Source organism: Phocoena phocoena, chromosome 11, assembly GCF_963924675.1.
Source record: "Phocoena phocoena chromosome 11, mPhoPho1.1, whole genome shotgun sequence".
In the NCBI taxonomy this organism is placed as follows: Eukaryota; Metazoa; Chordata; class Mammalia; order Artiodactyla; family Phocoenidae; genus Phocoena; species Phocoena phocoena.
This window is the reverse complement of record NC_089229.1, coordinates 67,763,646-67,779,430: the sequence shown is the minus strand read 5'-3', so window position 1 is coordinate 67,779,430 and position 15,785 is coordinate 67,763,646. Positions and strand designations below refer to the sequence as shown.

Below are 15,785 nucleotides of genomic sequence, written 5' to 3'. Positions count from 1 at the left end.
CCTTTCTGTGGACATACATCCTCAGCTTTAATTGATTTAGGGTGAAAAGGTAGAGAGTTTGGGGCTAAGGGAAGAGGGAGGCAAGTTTCATTGAGGTGGGTTATGTGTGGATTCAGCAAATGCGATCCCTTCACTTTGGCTTCACTAAAATGCTTTTGGGATTTTGATCATGAATTTTCTCTATGTTTACATATAAGAAAAAGAACAACTGTTTGGGGCAACAAATTTCTGAATACCCAATGGGCTACATATATTCCTGTTGAAGTTTCCCCTGGTTCATATAGCATAGGGTAGAGGTTGACAAACTATGGGCTATCGGCCAAAAATGGTCGCTCATTCACTTATATATTATGCTCTCCAACACATGCTTTACCTTGATATATTAGCTCTACAATAGCAGAGCTGAGCAATTGCAACAGAGAATGTGTACCTCAACTATTTACTCTCTGGCCGTTAAACGAGGCTTTGGCCTCAAACTCACTTTTAGTCAACTCTCTGGACTCTATGTGAGCTGGAACTTCTTTTATTCTTCCTTACTCTAAGACCTGAAGCTATAGGCAGAATCTGGTCCAAGATGGAGAAAAGACCCTCCCGAATTCACATTCTCCCATGGACATACTAAATCTATGGCATAATAGTAGACACATAGATCAATGGAAACAAAATAGAGAGCCTACAAAGAAACCCACGGAAGTATGGTCAATTGATACGACAAGGGAGCCAAGAATGTACCATGGGGAAATGATAGTGTCTTTAGTAAATGATTTTGGGAAACCTGACAGCCACATGCAAAAGAATGAAACAGGACCACCATCTTATATCATACACAAAAAGCAACTCAAAATGGACTAAAGTCTTATATTTAAGACCTGAAACTGTAAAACTCCGAGAAAAACAAAAGGGGATAAGCTATGACCTTGGTTTTGGCAATGATTTTTTTGGACTTGAAACCAACAGCAAACACAGTAAAAGGAAAAATAAATAAGTAAGACTACATCAAGCTAAAAAGCATCTGCACAGCAGAGAAACTAATCAACATAATGAAAAGGCAACCTGTGGAATGGGAGGAAATATTTGCACATCATATATATAGTAAGGGGTTCATATCCAAAATATATGAACTCACACAACTCAGTAGCAAACAACAGAAACATTCTGATTTTAAAAATGAGCAGATGATCTGTATAGACATTTTTCCAAAGAAGATATACAGATGTCCAACAGGTATACACAAAGGTGCTCAATCTCACAAATAATCAGGGAATTGCAAATCAATTTTACAATGAGATATTACCTCATACCTGTTAGAATACCTATCATCAGAAAGATAAGAGATAACACGTTTGGGCAAGAATGTGGAGAAAATGAAAGTCTTGTGCACTGTTGGGAATGTAAATAGGTGCCATCGCTATGGAAAATAGTATAGAGTTTCCTCAAAAAATTAAAAGTAGAACAACCATATGGTCCAGAAATCTGACTTCTGGGTATATAGCTGAAGGAAGTGAAATCAGGATCTTAAAGAGATATCTGCATTCCCGTGTTCCCTGCAGCGTTATTCACAATAGCCAAGATATAGAAACAATCTTCATGTCTGTCAACAGATGAATGAATAGAGATCTTGTGTGTGTGTGTATGTATAATATTCCAATATATATTGGAATATTATTCAACCATGAAAAAGAAGGAAATCCTGCAGTTTGTGACAACATGGATGGACCTAGAGGGCAGTATGCTAAGTGAAACAAGCCAGACAGAGAAAAACATGTACTGCATCGTATCACTTATATATGGAATCTAAAATAAAAAATCAAACTCCTCAAAACATAGAGTAGGAAAGTGGTTGTCAGGGGTTAGGGACAGAGGAAATAGGGAGAGGCTGGTAAAAAGGTAAAAACTTTCACTTATAAGATGAATAAGGTCTGAGTATCTAATGTAGAACATGGTGACTATAGTTGATAACACTGTACTGTGTAATTGAAATTTGCTAACAGAGTAAAACTTAAATGTATACTCTCTCTCTCTCTATATATATATATGTAATGAATGTAATGTGTTAATTAACTAGATGGTAGAAATCCTTTCACAATGTATACAAATTGAAATTCATCATGATATACTCTTTAAATATATTACAATTTTTTTGTGGATTATACATCAATAAAGCTGAAAAAAAATCTAAAGCATAAAAGTATTGATAGTCTATTCTGTGCTAGCCATGGGCCAAATATGCCAATGCAATAACTATCTTTATTGTTAATCATCATTTAATGAAGTGTTTTACTGGTGTCCCACTCTATGTTGAGTTAGAATTTCACCAAGGTGATACGACTCTGTTTCTATTGGCTTTGCTTCACAGTTAAAATGATTCAAATTACTGGGGCTTCCCTGGTGGCGCAGTGGTTGAGAGTCCCGCCTGCCGATGCAGGGGACACGGGTTCGTGCCCCTGTCCGGGAAGATCTCACATGCTGCGGAGCGGCTGGGCCTGTGAGCCATGGCCGCTGAGCCTGCGCGTTTCGGAGCCTGTGCTCCGCAACGGGAGAGGCCACAACAGTGAGAGGCCGGCGTACAAATTACTGAAATAAAATCAAGTTGCTTTCTTCAGAACAAGGCAAAGCTATCTTCCTTTGGAATATATTTTAGAGATGATGAAATGATGCACAAAGACCCGCACTGATAAATGTATTTACTATAGACGAAAAGCCCAAATTACTAGGAAAATTCGATTTGAAGTAGAAAATACATGCTACTAGATTCTTTATGGAATAGTGAAATACCACTGAATAGAACACGATTTTATACAGCACTGAATATGCTCTAAGAAAGACGATTTCATAAACACACTTGGGAGAATATAATTTGAATATAAATGTTCTCTTATTTAGCATTTTAAAGTTTTTATGAATTTCAAATATATCAGAAGAGCTCAGTTGGTGAATTGGGAGAAAAAAATTTTTTTCTTCTCTGTAAAATAAAGCTCAGTTAAGGAGTCCTTATTTGTAGTCTCAGTTCCTAAACCAAGTGTGTCCCTGGCTGGAGATATTTCTCTTGGAATATGGTGTTTAGTTCTAGGCATGACACATACACGGGCACATGAACAACAGGAAAACACCTAGAAGAGAACCACTGAGATATTTTTTCTCAAGACAGATTAAAGGAATGAGAGGAATTTAATAGTGGAAGAAGAGGGTTCCAGAAGAATATTTGAAGATGAGTTAACATCTCCCAGCGAATAGAGCTAGGACCAACATGACATACCTTAAGTTGAAATTTAAGAAAACTCATTTCAGTTGATGTTCAGAAGAACTCAAATAGTTCTTGGATGTTTTCTAGAGGAGGTGCTTTCCCATGTATGGAATATATGTAGGGAACTATTTGGAGATGTAATAATATGAATTTTGAACAAATATAAGAGGTTATAAAAGTAACCATCAGTGATACATATTAAAATTCTTTATACTAAAAATGAAAAGAAATAAACTATAAAAAGTAACAATATTTTGAGAAAAACATTGGCAAAAATTTGTGGAAGGATTTCCAACAATTATACATGAATATTTTTTTTACTGTTTATCTCATGTATAATTGATCAAAGGACTAGAGATACAGAAGCAAAGGACATATGTAGAAAATGGCAATGCCTACATAAGTTTAACCTCACAGTTATTTAAAGACATTAAAATTAAAACAATAATGTACCATTTTACACCTATAAAAAACTACAACGGAGAGCAAAAATTAAATTGATAATATCCAATGGCAACAAGGTTGTTTTAAAAGTAATTGCAGGGCTTCCCTGGTGGCACAGTGGTTAAGAATCCACCTGTCAATGCAGGGAACACGGGTTTGAGTCCTGGTCAGGGAAGATCCCACATACTGTGGAGCAACTAAGCCCGTGCACCACAACTACTGAGCCTGCGCTCTAGAGCCCACAAGCCACAGCTACTGAAGCTCGTGTGCCACAACTACTGAAGCCTGCACGCCTGGAGCCCGTGCTCTGCAACAAGAGAAGCCATCGCAATGAGAAGCCCTTGGCAACTAGAGAAAGCCTGTGCACGGCCACAGAAGACCCAATGCAGCCAAAAAATAAATAAATAATAAATAAATAAACAAATAAAATAAATCTATCAAAAAATAAAAAGTAATTGCATACATTGCCAGTGGAATGTTCTTTGATACAGCCTTTGGACAAGCAATAAAACATGTTAAATCAAGATAAGGGTAGGGGATTAAGAGGTGCAAACTACTATGTATAAAATAAATAAGCTACAAGGATATACTGTACAACACAGGGAATATAGCCAATATGTATAACAAAAATAAATGTAATATAAACTTTAAAAATTATGACTCACTATGTTGTATACCTGAAACTTATATAATATTGTACATCAACTATACCTCAGCTAAACTACATTATTCGAACAGTTCACAACTTGCTTCATTAAATCTACTGTTGATAATATAGTCTAAAAAATAACTTACACCATATGAATTGCAGCAGCACCTATAATAGTGAAAAAGTTAGAAGGAAATAAACTATATTTCTAACATCAATGAAATATTTACTAGTCCTTAAAATTTTATAAACTCATAATAATATAAACATTGTTTACAATAAAATATTATGCAAAATGTAGAAATAAAAATGATATTGTGATTGCAACAATGTAAAATATGTAAGCATTTGACAAAGAGCAAAGAAAACCAGTACCAAAGGTGGTGATATCATGTGATCATTTTTTTTCTTTTATTACCTGCCTTTAACTAGTATTGTTTTTATTTAAAAACATAATTACGAATGGAAACCTTGTAGGCGTTACGGTGTATATTTGTTTAAAGCCTTGCTTCCACAAATCTGGGTACTTCCATACGTGCATGTAAAAACTAACTGGCTTAGTTTTGGGCATAGAAATATAAATGAAAACACATTTAGTCGGGACTTCCCTGGCAGTCCATTGGTTAAGACTCCTAGCTTCCACTGCAGGAGGCACAGGTTCCATCCCTGGTCAGGAACTAAGATCCCACATGCCATGCAGCATGGACAAAAAAACCCAAAAAAACAAAAAAAAACCCCACATTTAGTCAATTTGTAAATTCATTTACCTGAATGTCAGCAATAGATAGCATTATTTTAAAATATCTGAAATATACAGAATAAAACGATAAACAGATATTACCAACACAGTTACACATCCTGTGCACCTGGCACCCCTCTTCCACCTCTCAGAGACAGCCACTATCCTAATTTGATATTTATCATTCCCATGCATCTTGATATGCATTTTATGCATATTTGTACTTGCATAAACATAACACAAAGTTTTGTACATTTAAAAATTTTATGTAAATACTGTAAAAAATGTTCCTTTTTTGCATCTTGTTTTTTTTTTTTTTTTTTTTTTTTTTACGGTACCCGGGCCTCTCACTGTTGTGGCCTCTCCCGTTGTGGAGCACAGGCTCCGGACGCGCAGGCTCAGCGGCCATGGCTCACGGGCCCAGCCGCTCCACGGCATGTGGGATCTTCCCGGACCGGGGCACGAACCTGTGTCCCCTGCATCGGCAGGCGGGACTCTCAACCACTGCGCCACCAGGGAAGCCCTGCATCTTGTTTTTTACTCAACACGTTTCTGAGATTCATCCATGTTGCTCTATGTATTCATTTGCATCCTCTAGAGTAGTCTGTAATATAAACATACCACATTTTGTTTATTGATGATCCCACTGATTGACATTTGCATGGTTTCTAGAATTTTATTACAAATAACACTATTATGAATATCTCTTGCATGTCTTCTTATACACATTTATGAGCATTCCTATAGATCAGTGCTGTCCATTAGAACTTTCTAGGATGATAGGAATATCATTGTGCTGTCTGTGAAGTAGCCCCTAGCCACTAGTCACAGAGTAGCCATTGAGCCCTTGAAATATACTCATGCAACTGAGGAAGTGAATTTTAATTAAATTAAATTAATTTAAAGTTAAATAGACACAAATGACCAGTGTCAACTGTATTGGACAGTGCAGCTCTAGATCATAAATGTAGGAGTATGTGCTGGATCATGACAAGTGCATATCCTCGACTTTAGATATTACAGAACTGCCCCCCAAAGTGGCGTGGAGGTAAGTGTGATGTATATCCCACTACCGGTGTGCAAGACTTCCTGCTGTTTCACATCTTCACCAACAATTGGTGTTATCCTACTTTTTAATTTTTTTGATTTTTAAAAATATTTTGTCATTACGGTTTTAATATAAACTTACCTGATGACTAGGGAGCCCAAGCAAATGTTCATGTTTATTCGCCATTTTGGCATTTCCTTTCTTGTGAAACAGCTATGTATATCTTCTGACCATTTTTCTATTGGGTATTTTGTACTTTTTTTCTTTTTTAGGAGTTTTAAATACATATATTCTGGTTACCAATCCTTTGTGAATATATATACCCCAATATCTTTTCCAGTCCATGGCCTGTCTTTTCATCTATTCCATATAGTAGAATTTAACTATGATTTTATGATATATGCCCTTTGAGTCTATTTTAAACTATCCCCAGGTCAGAAAGCATTCTCCTAAAATGTCTTCATAAATTTATTTTGCTTTTTATATTTAGGTCCTTTATCTACGTGGAATTGATTTGCGTGAAATAAGGACATAATTTTGTTTTTGCTTTTCCAGAAGCAATTTCCACATGTCCAATTCTTCAGTATAACCTCTGTCACATATCAAGTATCCATTTGTGCATGGGATGCTTTCTGAGGTCTTGATGCTATTGTAGATTGATCTGTCATCTATTTTAGTTATTCCTATAACAAAGGTTCTTAATTCCTATAGCTTTATACCCTCTTGATATATGATAGAATAAGTCTCCCCTGCCCCCAGATATAATTCTTCAAAATATTCTTGGCCATTTGCTTTTCTATAATAGTTCAGGATTTTTTCCTTATTAGCACTAGTGGGGAGATGTGACACTTTTATGACATTTAGTCTTCCTACCCATTTTTTCACGTAAGCGGATCTTCTTTAATGTTAAATGGTCCTCTCTTCTCACCCTCAATGTTGCCATCCTAGTCCAAATTCATTATCATCTTGTTGGAAATTCTGAGGTATAAATGTACCTCCTGTACCCAAGCTCAGCACACACCCCACCTGGCCCCAATCCCGGGTCTGTTCTCCATAAAGGGCATAGAGGGATTCCTTAATTGTCATCAGACTATGTCAGAGCTATGCTCAAATCTCTCTAACAACTTCCAAATCACTAAGAATAAAAATGCTAATCTTTAATGATGGCCTAGGAAAACCTATGTGATTTGGTCACCAGCCACTCCTGTGACCACATCCTCTGTAAGGCTCAGCTTGCTCAGTCCACATCTCAGACCTATTCACGCACAGTTCCCTCCGCTTGTTATTCTCTCTCCAGGTGTGTGGATGCCTCACTCCCTCACTTCATTAAATATCTGCTCCAATGTCACTCTATCTTAGAAAGGACTTCACCCCCGCCCTATCTAAACTAGCACCCTGGTCCATATCACTAATTCACTCAGCTTAATTTTTCTTCGGAACGCCTGACATAGCATCTATTTATTTGTTAATTTCCTTTGCCCTGCATTAGGATGTGAGCTCCATGAGGAAGCAATGTGTGGGTGCTTCCCCTCTGTACGCACTTTATTCACTGCAGTATCTGGACTGTTGCAGTGAAATTGGCTCATTGTATAAACTCTTCACACAGTGCCTAAGTATATTCTAGGACTTCAAAAAAAATTTGTTCAAGGTGGTTTTATATTTTCTCCATAAGACCATGCAACTCTTTTGATAAATTTATTCCTGGATCCCTTATATATATATATTCCTGGATATATATATATATATATATATATATATATATATATATTCCTGGATCTGGAAAAATTCAATCTGAACACATTCATTGGTTCAAAGGTCCTTGCAAGAACATAATCTTATTTTTTCCCTCTTTTCTTCTCACTGTTATGAGTTTTCTTTCTTTCAGAAGTCTATGGAAACCAGACTCTGAAAACCACCAGTATGCTCAGAGCCCTACAGAGACAACAGATTGGGAGTATGCAATTCCAGCCTTGCTTCTTCTTCCAGAAGGCATAAAATATCTAAATGATGAATATATACAAATATATGGATGTAGATTGAGTATGCGTGTGTATACACACACGCACAGGCACATACTATTTCTCACTCTCCTCATAAAAGCAAATAAAATATACTTTAGGGAGATTTAATATGAAATCCCAAATCTATATAAGGGAGAAATATGTAGAAAAAACTTCAAATTAATACCTTCTTGGAGACTAAATTGCTAGTTACCATAGTAAATAATGCCCCCCCCAAATAAACTTAGGACTTCCCTGGTGGCGCAGTGGTTAAGAATCTGCCTGCCAATACAGATGACACAGGTTCGATCCCTGGTATGGGAAGATCACACATGCCACTGAGCAACTAAGCCCATGTGCCACAACTACTCAGCTTGTGTTCTAGAGCCCGCGAGCCACAAATACTGAGTCTGTGCGCCACAACTACTGAAGCCCATGCACCTAGAGCCCATGCTCCGCAACAAGAAAGGCCACTGCAATGAGAAGCCCGCACACCACAACGAAGAGTAGCCCCTGCTTGCCGCAACTAGAGAAAGCCCGCAAGCAGCAACGAAGACCCAATGCAGCCAAAAAAAAAATCTTTATAAAGTAAAATAAACTTTATGCTCTGCTGAAATTTTAAATTAAATATAAAAAGGCTGTAGAAAAAATCGTTTATGATAAAACCAGGGAATATTGAGATACTTGAATTCACACATTTAATAAATATTACACATGCCAAAGTATTAAGACATTTATGAATTATCCTTTAGCTCAGCTCCTGTTAGGTTGTTCCTATAACAATGGGGAAGGGGTAGTTAAAATGCCACTTTACCATTTCTGTAGCTTGTGGGAGTCATATCCTGTTCCTTTCCCTTTTTTTTTTTCTTTAAAGAAGTCTCTAAACCAAAAGTGAATTTAATAATATATTTCCTTTTTCACCCTAGCACAAAACATATGACTAGGGCAATATTGGATTAACTCCTCTATTGGGCATCAGTAAGTTAATTTTTTTCCTCCTGAGATTCTAGTGCATCAAAAATTTTAACATGTAATATCATAATGCCTTCTAAGATTGAGACTCTTTAAATTTTTATATCAAATTGTGAAGGACCAATTCTTGAAGATATTCCCAACCCTCACATACTACCCTCCTTATGTATATCAGTCAAAGTCCTGGCAGGAAACAGATAGCACACTCGAGCTGGCTAATTAAAGACAGTTTAACAAAGGGACGATTTATAAAGATGCAATAGGAGATAGGGAAAACAACAAGAAATCGATCAGGTACCTGAAAGGACAAAGCAGCCAGAGTTGTTATTATCTCTAAGCCAGAAGAAGCAAATAGAAGTTATCAAAAACTGGAGGGGGTAGCTTAACAGAGAGGGTCACGTGTCAGGAGATGTCACCTTCAGTAAGTGACACAGCTAATCATGGTAGTAACCTGGCAGGAAAGGAGCCAGCAGAATAAATATCCAAACGTCCTCTTTCTGATATCCTGCCGGTGGTCACCACTGGTCAAACCGAATCAGAATCCAGAGGACAAGAGAACCTACTAATACAACGTATACAGGTCAGCCCCCAGGATATGAGGTAGGGTAAAAGATGACTGAGAGGATACAGAGAGGCAGAACAAAGGTATCCATCACCCACCTCCCCGCCACTTCGGCATGAAATGGAGTGAAAATCACCTTTCAGTTTGGGAATAGCACGGTGGGAGTTTCTCATCAGCGGAACTAGAAAGCAGTTTGTATACTGAGGCATCTGTGGGGGAAAAGGAACACATTATGCAGACACTTGGACATGTTATAAGGTAAGAGAAATATTTATTTAATTTTACACAAGAACGAGCTTATACTTAACAAATTCAACCAAATAATATTAAGTGCAGTAAAACAATGAAATAAGGATGACATCTCTTGTTAGAAAATATTAAGTAACCATGCCTGTGCGTTATTTTTATCATGACAATAACTCGTTTCAGATTTCTTCTCAGAGTGTATACTGTACATATAACATGTTATAGCTTCTTTGCTTTGCTTCGGAAAACAGAATTCGTTCACTGCCTTACATTTTATTTTTTGCAGTGAAGAACTGAACTGATTTGTGAAGATTCTGATCTAGAGGAAAATTTTCTGCACCAGTGAAGCTAGAGGCTTCCAAAGCTCCCATAAGCTCAGGCTTTACATCCAGAGGTCGTGATGTCATGGTGTGTATTTCACACGCATTCTTCTACATGCCAACATCAGACGCAGTTGAGGTGGAATTCTGGTCTAGTTTTGCCCCAAGAAGTTTCCTTTTGTGATTTTCTCAAGCTCCACACATTTCATAATTGAAAGTTTACTCAGCTATTAACAATGCTGCACTTAGCTGCCCACAAATCATCCGCTTCAATTTTTTTTTTTTTTGGTCTTTTTAATGAAAGAACATTCTTTAAACAGAAATTTCCAGTGAGACAGTTAACTTCACAGTTCCTGAAGGCACTGTGGATCCACTGAGCAACAGATGTGGCCATTCTAGAGAAGAGAGGGGAAAAAAAGCATGGTATTACTTTTTAAGCCATTAGTCAATACTCATCGATTGGTACACATAACATAACTGAATGGTTTATTTGTTATTTATGTGCCCCTGAAAGTTCAATGGCTCAATCGCTTTTCATGCCCCTACTGTCGCAGAACAAACTATGGCCAGTTATTTGTGGCAAATCATAAGCCAACTTTATTGACCCCATGGCACTCTCTTAGCTCACATTCGTTGTTTGGTTTACCCATTCACAAAACAAGCATTGAGTAAACTGAGCCCGAGTAAATAAAGCAGATATGGTCACTACCCTCCTAGGGCAGGGCTTATAGTTTTGTGGGGGGGAATTACTAAGCAAATGTACAATCAAAAATTGTGAAAAGTGCTAGAAAAGAAACAAACTAGGTGATGTCGTGAGATTAATAAATGTCTGGCTACTTAGACTGGGTGGCCAGAGTAGACTTCTCTGTAGAAGTGATGTTTAAACCAAGACCTCAAGACAGATCTGTGAAAAGGCAGACCAAGAGCACAGGGAACAGAATGAACAAAAGGCTTTAAAGTGAAAAGAGTTTTGTGTAGTTAAGAAACCTAAAAAGGTTTGGTCTGGGTGAGAATTTTAAGTTGGTGAAGAAAACAGTGTAGAGATGAGGCAGGGAAAATAGTCAAGGAAGAGCCAGATACGCATAATTAGGTTTTGTTTTGTTTTGTTTTGCGGTACGCGGGCCTCTCACTGTTGTGGCCTCTCCCGTTGCGGAGCACAGGCTCCGGACGCGCAGGCTCAGCGGCCGTGGCTCACGGGCCCAGCCGCTCCGCGGCATGTGGGATCTTCCCGGACCGGGGCACGAACCCGTGTCCCCTGCATCGGCAGGCGGACTCTCAACCACTGCGCCACCAGGGAAGCCCCCATAATTAGTTTTTATAACAAAGTACCAAAAGAGTATGGTGTATTACAGAGAGGAAAAAAATCTGTATCTTGTTCTTTTGAATCCTTGCGCTCTTTCTTCCACTGGCTAGCTAATAATGAAAATGTTAGTATTGTTACCACAATCATAAGATGATAATACCTTTCTACTTTTTGAGTGCATACTCTGTGTCAGATACTTTGCCAGGCACTTTACATTATCTAATTTCAACCTCAGAGCATTCCCAGTAGGATCACTATTAATAGTCATGTTTTTTTAGGTTCAGAAACTGAAGATCAGAAAGCTTAAATATCATGGCCCAAATCACATAGCTAATATAATGGTACAGCTGGGATTAAAATTCAGGTTAGTCTGACTCTAAAACTCATCTTCTATTTGATATAGTCTCTCAGATAATTGACTTTAGATGATTGAAAATGTATCAGACCTTAATATGATAAAACCAAAAGGGTCTGTTCATGTAAGATAAAACTTAAGAAAGGACTTTGGTACTTTAGCCTTTGTTGAAGCTTACCAAATGAGGGAAAAGCCACTCTATATCCAAGAAGAGTATTATCGATTTAACTTAATCCTCTTTCATTTTAAATTGTTATTAAGGAGAGTTCTTATTCTGACAGCAAACGAAGGTGACATCCATCTCTTGGATCTCTAGCTGCATTTTAAAGCTTTGTCATTACGCTCAGAGGCAGAGGTTTTCTGGCCATAACCTGGTCACATGATCTTTCCCAATCCATTGACCCAATGAAGGGAGGGGTGTACCAGTTCCTGAGGATATCAGTTTCTCAAATTGTATGGATTTTGAGCAGAAAGAGAGTTAGGGAATGTTTGGAGTATGAATATGTTTTAGGAAGAGAAGGTATATTTTGCAAGTCTTCCAGTAGTGTTTTTCTCATTCCATATCGATTCTGCTATAGCAACATAAATGCTCTACAGAGCATGTCATTGGAAGCTCCCCAATTAGGGAAACATAGCTCATCCAAGAAAGACTGATAAAATATTCCACTGGGGTTCCTGTTTCAGTAATGGCAGAGTTACTTATTTAAGACTATCGACTGACTATCCCTCCTATGGATAAAGTTTGGACAAAATATAAAAATTATTTAAAGCAATGGAGAGTGACTAAAAGCAGGTAGACACTGGAGGAGTTTCAATCTTTAAAAGAAGGAAGATGTACTGTTTGAGATTCATTTTTACTTGGCATTTTCCCTTAGGGCACTCCTAGTCTGTGATGCTTAGGATAAGTATAACTTAAGCAGAAAGCCACAATCTGATAGGGCCCACGTGTCAGAGGACAACATTTAGGGCTCTGTTGGGCTGCCAGAGTGGCTGGAAATTCAGGAGGAAATGTCTAGAAAGGAGGGAGTGAATCAGCATGTCAACTCTCCCCAAATCTGTGGCGGGTCTTTGATTTGCAGAGGAGAATCTAAAGAGACAATCAGAGAGTCACAGCTTGAAGTTTGAAAGATTTGAGCAGATATTTCAGATGCTGCTCACTGTGGATTTAAAATCTATGTCCTGCCAAGTTAGAAGGGACAGATAAAAAATTCAGGCTTTCCATTGAAAGCCCAAAAGGGCCATGATTAGGAAGAAAATGATGTCTCAAGATTAAGAGATTCACCCGAAAACTAAGGGTACACCTGGAATAGATCCACCTAACCAATGTAAAGCTCAGCCTTTCCAACTGCAAGATGACTGGCCAGTAATTTGCAATCTGCTAGAACAAAAACAGTCTTCAGAAGAAGCTAATAGAATGTAGGGTCTATACTATGTATTATCTACAATATCCAGTAAACCATAAACATTACTAGACATGTGAAGAAAAACAGAAAAAAGTGACTCCTCACCAAGAGAAAAACTAGTGAATAGAAATGACTCAAAGTTAATCCAGATGCTAAAGACTAGAAAGTAGCTATTACTAATACATACAAAGATGTAAAAAATAGATGGTCATAATGAATGATAAAACATGGTAAGTTACAGCAGAGAAATGAAACTGTAAATAGAATTAAATAAAAATTCTGGGGCTTCCCTGATGGCGCAGTGGTTGAGAGTCCGCTTGCCGACGCAGGGGACACAGGTTTGTGCCCCGGTCCGGGAAGATCCCACATGCCGCAGAACGGCTGGGCCCGTGAGCCATGGCCGCTGGGCCTGTGCGTCCGGAGCCTGTGCTCCGCAACAGGAGAGGCCGCAGCAGTGAGATGCCCGTGTACCGCCAAAAAAAAAAAAAAAAAATTCTGGAACTGAAAAGTGCAATATTCGAAATGAAAAATTCATTGGATGGGTTTAACAGCAGATTAGAGATGGCAGAAGAAATAGTCAATAAATTAAAAAAAATAGAAATTATCCAATCTTTAAAAAAAAGAGAATTTGATCGAAATAAAAATAGAACCTCAGTGACCTTCAGGATAATATTAAACCATATAACACATGTGTAATTAGAGTCGCAGAAGAATAGGAGGGAAATAATGTGGCAGACCAAATATCTGAAGAAACAATGGCCAAATTTTTCTCAAATTTGGTGAAAAAAATCTACTTAGATACTCAAAAAGCCCAGCAAATACCAAAGAGGACAAAAAATAAAAACTTAAGTGCATCATAGTCAAAACTCTAAAAACCAAAGATAAAGAAAGAATCATGAAAGGAGACAGAGGAGAAAAAAAAGACATATTACATATAAGGGAACAAAAGTACAAATGATAGCTGAATCCTTATCAGAAATAGTAGAAACTAGAAAACAGTAGAGTACCACTTTTAAGTGCTGGGACAAATCCATCAATCCTGAATTCTATATTTAGTTGAATATTTTCAAATAAATGTAAGTTGAGAGAATTTGTGGCCAGTATATCTGCAAGATGGAAAATGCTAAAGGAAGTTATTCAAGATAAAGGGAAATAACACTAGATGGAGATTAACATGTGTGAGAAGAAATGAAGAGCACAAGAAATGGTAAATATGTGGATAAATATAAATATGAAATAAATATAAAATTAAAATATAGCATTGTTTTTCTATTAATTTGCTTCAAAGATATTTGACTTCTTAAAGCAAAAATATTGATAGTAATACAGATTTTTCGAGTTTATAGTATACATAGTTATAAATATATGATTATTATAGTGCAAAGGTTAGGGGAATGGGATTATATTATTCCAAAGTTCTTACATTTTATATGAATTAGTATAATATTAAATCTTATTATACTGTAATAAATGAATGATATATGTTACAACTCCTATACCAACAACTAAAACAATCATAAAGAGTTATAATTAAGAATTCAAAAGAACAAGTAAAATTGAATAATATTAAAAATATTAACAAATAAAAAGAAGGAAGGAATAGATGATTAAGAATACAAAAAATAGATGGAACAAGTAGAAAACAAATGGCAAAATGGTGGGCCAAAACCCACCAACATCAAAAACAATATTAAATGGACTAACACTTCAATTAAAAGCCAAAGATTGTCACACTGGATAAAAAAGTAAGAACTATTTATACATTATCTATAAAAAATACACTTTAAATATAAAACCGTAGATAGGTTGAAAGTGGATGAATCAAAACAATATACTGTGTGGCTACAAAAGTACCAGACAATGGACTTCCCTGGTGGTGCAGTGGATAAGGCTCCATGATCCCAATGCAGTGGGCCTGGGTTCGATCCCTGGTGAAGGAACTAGATCCCACATGCATGCTGCAACTAAGAGTTTGCATGCCACAACTAAGGAGGCTGCCTGTCACAACTAAGGAGCCCACGTGTTGCAACTAATGAGCTGGCAAGCCGCAATTAAGGAGCCCGCCGACTGCAACTAAAACCCGGTTCAACTAAATAAATGAATGAATATTAAAAAAAAACAAAGTACCAGTCAAAATTGACATCAAGTCTAGAAGCCTTGCTAGAGATAAGGAGGGACATTACATAATGATAAACTGGTCAATTCACCATTAGATATAAAAGAATATATACTGTGCGATCCATTTACATGAAATTTTTAAATAGGAAAATAAATTTACTATAATGAAATAAAATTGAGGTTTCCTATGAGAAGTAGATATTGTCTGGAAGGGGACAAAAGGGTACTTGCTAGATTGCTGGAAATATTCTGTATTTTGATTCATCAAACTTATAAAATTATATACAAAATAACTATGCATTTCACCTTAACAAACATTACCTTGATAAAAACTAGAATAAAAAGTGACCCACTGAAACTTAGTCAGGTTGCTAGGAATAGT

General features: G+C 37.1%; 1 protein-coding gene across 1 annotated transcript in view; it reads right to left on the bottom strand.

The window, feature by feature from the left end:
• Positions 1 to 9,909: 9,909 nt before the first annotated feature.
• NELL2 (neural EGFL like 2) overlaps positions 9,910 to 15,785 on the bottom strand; it is a 384,960-nt gene continuing 379,084 nt past the window's right edge. Inside the window, exon 20 of the mRNA XM_065887857.1 lies at positions 9,910 to 10,619. Coding sequence (XP_065743929.1) covers positions 10,569 to 10,619 — 51 coding nt within the window. The 3' untranslated portion in view covers positions 9,910 to 10,568. The remainder of the gene's footprint in view (positions 10,620 to 15,785) is intronic.